We start from the raw sequence: 3,131 nt of genomic DNA, 5'->3' as shown, positions 1-3,131 counted from the left end.
CTCTGATGGCTCTGCCTCCCCCAGCTCACAAAGCAGCTGCTCACCTGATGGTTTTTCAGCCAGCTGAATTGTACTGAAACTCAAATCACTTCCAAAAATAGTCCATTTCACTAGAAACAAGTGGCTTCTCATTTTATAAACCTGCTCAGAATGATAGACCTATTTCTATTTATTTAGAGATGTTTCTGTCATTATTTTTGTTATCTCTGTACAAACTGATTGTGCTTATTCTGTTGCCTTGGGAAAAAAAAAAAGTATTTTTTTAAGCCAAACTGTGGTTCTGCAAGAAGAGAATGTTTACATGTTTAACTTTTCAGTTGCTTTAGGTACATGTTTTTTGTAAGTAAAAAATAAAAACTATTGATAAATTGTACACAGCTGTTGCAAAGTCATTCTGTGCTTGAGATCAAGGGAAAAAAAAAACCACCTCCTACTCCCCCAGCAAATTACATACAGTTTATGTAACTTGATTCTACTTTGTTCCATTCAGGAAGAAATAAATGCAAACAACCTTTAGAACCAGAAATTTATTGTAGCTTATAGACTTTCCAAACTGACCTGTTACCAATATACACATCTGAAAAGTTATACCCACAGTGGCTACAAACTGCATCAGGACATTACAACCCTCAGTATTACCATCAAGTCATGATCAGTTTTGGTCTAAAATACAGCAGCTACAGCAACAGTATATGGAAGGATAAGTCTTCTACACATTAACACAGGACAACTGTCAGACATAAGTTAAAAGTTTCCCAGTTTACTTAAAACTAGCAGTTAATTACCACTTAAGTAGTCAAAACCATTTTCCCATTTTAGAAATCTAAAATTTTACATTAAAAAAAAAACAAAAACAAAACCAACAAAACAACCCTAAAAAAAACAGTAAGCTCTGGTGTGGGTTCTCTTCCCTGCTGCCAGGTCCATCTCCCATTGTAAAGGCACTCCACAGTCAAAGTTCCCTCAGCTCAACCCCACCACAGATCCTGGTCCACACACACCCCAGCTGAGGATGGGTCTGCTCAGAAATCAAACCGTACAAATCAATCCTTAGCTTTTACCTCTCTCCAGCCATCAGGACCCTTTGTGCCCACCCTTTGGCTGCTTGTCACTCCTCTGGCAGCTTCCCCAGTGCCCCTGGCCCTGCTGTGTCCTGTGTCCCTACCCACAGCTACAGAGTGAACACTGGAGCTTGGCTTACCGTGCTGAGGAGGCAATGCAGTCCCAGGCTCCTGTTACAAGCAAAACAAGTTACTCTTTAATCCACCTCCAAACAGAGAAATCAAGCAGAAATTCGTTAGTCAAGACTCTGCATTAAGAGCAAAAGAAGTTCCCCAAGCCCTGCCCAGCAGAAAAACCAGCACTGCCCACCCTGGGCCAGCACTCAGCCTCGTACCTTCCAGCTATCAACCTCTGCCACCCCAAGTGGGAACTGTCCTCAGGAACAACCCCAATCAGCTCCACTTGGAACAGTAGCAACACAATTCCTAAGGTTTTCTGGTTGGATAATTTATGCTACAGTTTTTCACCAGCAGGAAAACACAATTACTAAGTGTAAACAAAGGCTTAATATTCACTGACAGGCCCAGGGACTGTACAAGGGGCTGAGCAGGAGTGTTCAAGTGCTATCACCAGCTACACCCCAAACCCTCCCACTGCCAAATTAGAAAAAAAAATGAACAACCCAAACCCCCCCAAATCCCTATCTATGCAGCCTGGTAGCCAAGGTGCACAGGTACACAGGTCTCAGGCTTTCCAGCTGCAGTTACAATCCATCACCACCTAGCACAATCCACCCTGTCAGCAGTATGAACAGCCCAGCACTCACCACAGGCAGCCACAGCCTCCTTGCAGCTACCACGAGCTGTGGCAACACCCCAGAGCCACAGCCCTGGCATCTGCCCACCACCCATGTAGTGTTTTTTTCCCAATAACTTAAAAGCCCTTATGCCAAGACTTAATTGGAGAAAAGAAAAGAACTCAAAATGAAACCCAAACAGCTGTATTGCACAGGGCAGCTGAACCTCTGCATGGGTTCCTAAAGCCTTTACAATGTCTCACAAGCTTCTCTGTTCCCTCTGCAAATCCAGGAGATTCAAGGAAGGAAGTGGAAGGAGAGTGGGGCATGAGCACACATCGCAGTCAAGGCCAATGACACTGAGTTACTGAACATCTACACTAAGAACTGTGCCCGTGCTCCTGCTGCAGTAGGATGAGACTTGTAATAGTTCATGCTGCATGATTTTTCACTTTAGCATGTTTTTAAACCCCAATCCCTGTTTTCACTACCACAAATGACATAATTACATAATTCCAATATATTTACAAAATATTAAAAAGTCTTGTTAATCTTCTACATATTAACCTCATTCTGCCACTTTACACATGCACTAAGTTGGGGAAAAAAAAAAAAAGAAATTAAAAGAAACCAACAGGCTGAAATGAGCAGCTTTACCCTTTGTCAACAAGCAATCTTTGCATCTTTTTTAGAAAGAGAAAAAGGAACAAAGCCAAGTTTGTTTCACTGAGCAAAAAAAGACAGTTCAGAAATTCATGTGCAATGGCTACAGAGCTGTAGAGTCACTTAGCTGAGATGACATGAAGAAAAAAGTGCAAGGTGGTTCCTCACAGAGCGTAAAAAAAATCCAGTCACTGAGGCATGGCTGAAGGAGAGGTGCTAACTACAACCCTAGGGACATCAGGGACTAGCTGACAGAACACAAACACAGGATGGTGGGGGTTCAATCTACTGGCCAGAATGAATTTTTTTGTTTCAAACACCATGAATCCTTGGGAGCAATGGAGTGTGTTACAGTGGAGTCTTCTAGAGCGGGAACAGAAAGACAAAGGGAACAGCTAGAATCAATAAGTGAGGGTAGAGTCATCCCATTCCAGCTGTTGCTGTCTATTAACATTCTGTTGGTCCTCCTCCTGCTCTCCCTCTTCCTCCTCACTGCTTTCAGACTCTGCACTAGTGATATCATCTTCTTCTCCATCTTCACTTTCTTCTTCCTCCTCCTCCTCCTCCTCTTCACTGCTGTGTTGGTCCTCGTAAGTCTGTCGAGACAGGAATCAGTTGTGATTACCACACTGGCTAAAACTCCTTGTGTTCTTTATTCAGGGCACTATAC

General features: G+C 42.9%; 1 protein-coding gene across 1 annotated transcript in view; it reads right to left on the bottom strand.

Moving 5' to 3' along the window:
• Positions 1 to 2,009: 2,009 nt before the first annotated feature.
• CLSTN1 (calsyntenin 1) overlaps positions 2,010 to 3,131 on the bottom strand; it is a gene marked incomplete at its 5' end in the record, with an annotated part of 21,567 nt that continues 20,445 nt past the window's right edge. The window contains one exon of the mRNA XM_009078852.1: positions 2,010 to 3,057. Coding sequence (XP_009077100.1) covers positions 2,863 to 3,057 — 195 coding nt within the window. The remainder of the gene's footprint in view (positions 3,058 to 3,131) is intronic.

Source organism: Acanthisitta chloris, unplaced genomic scaffold, assembly GCF_000695815.1.
Source record: "Acanthisitta chloris isolate BGI_N310 unplaced genomic scaffold, ASM69581v1 scaffold35660, whole genome shotgun sequence".
Classification (NCBI taxonomy): domain Eukaryota; kingdom Metazoa; phylum Chordata; class Aves; order Passeriformes; family Acanthisittidae; genus Acanthisitta; species Acanthisitta chloris.
The sequence above is the reverse complement of the archived record's forward strand: the minus strand, read 5'-3'. Positions and strand labels throughout refer to the sequence as shown.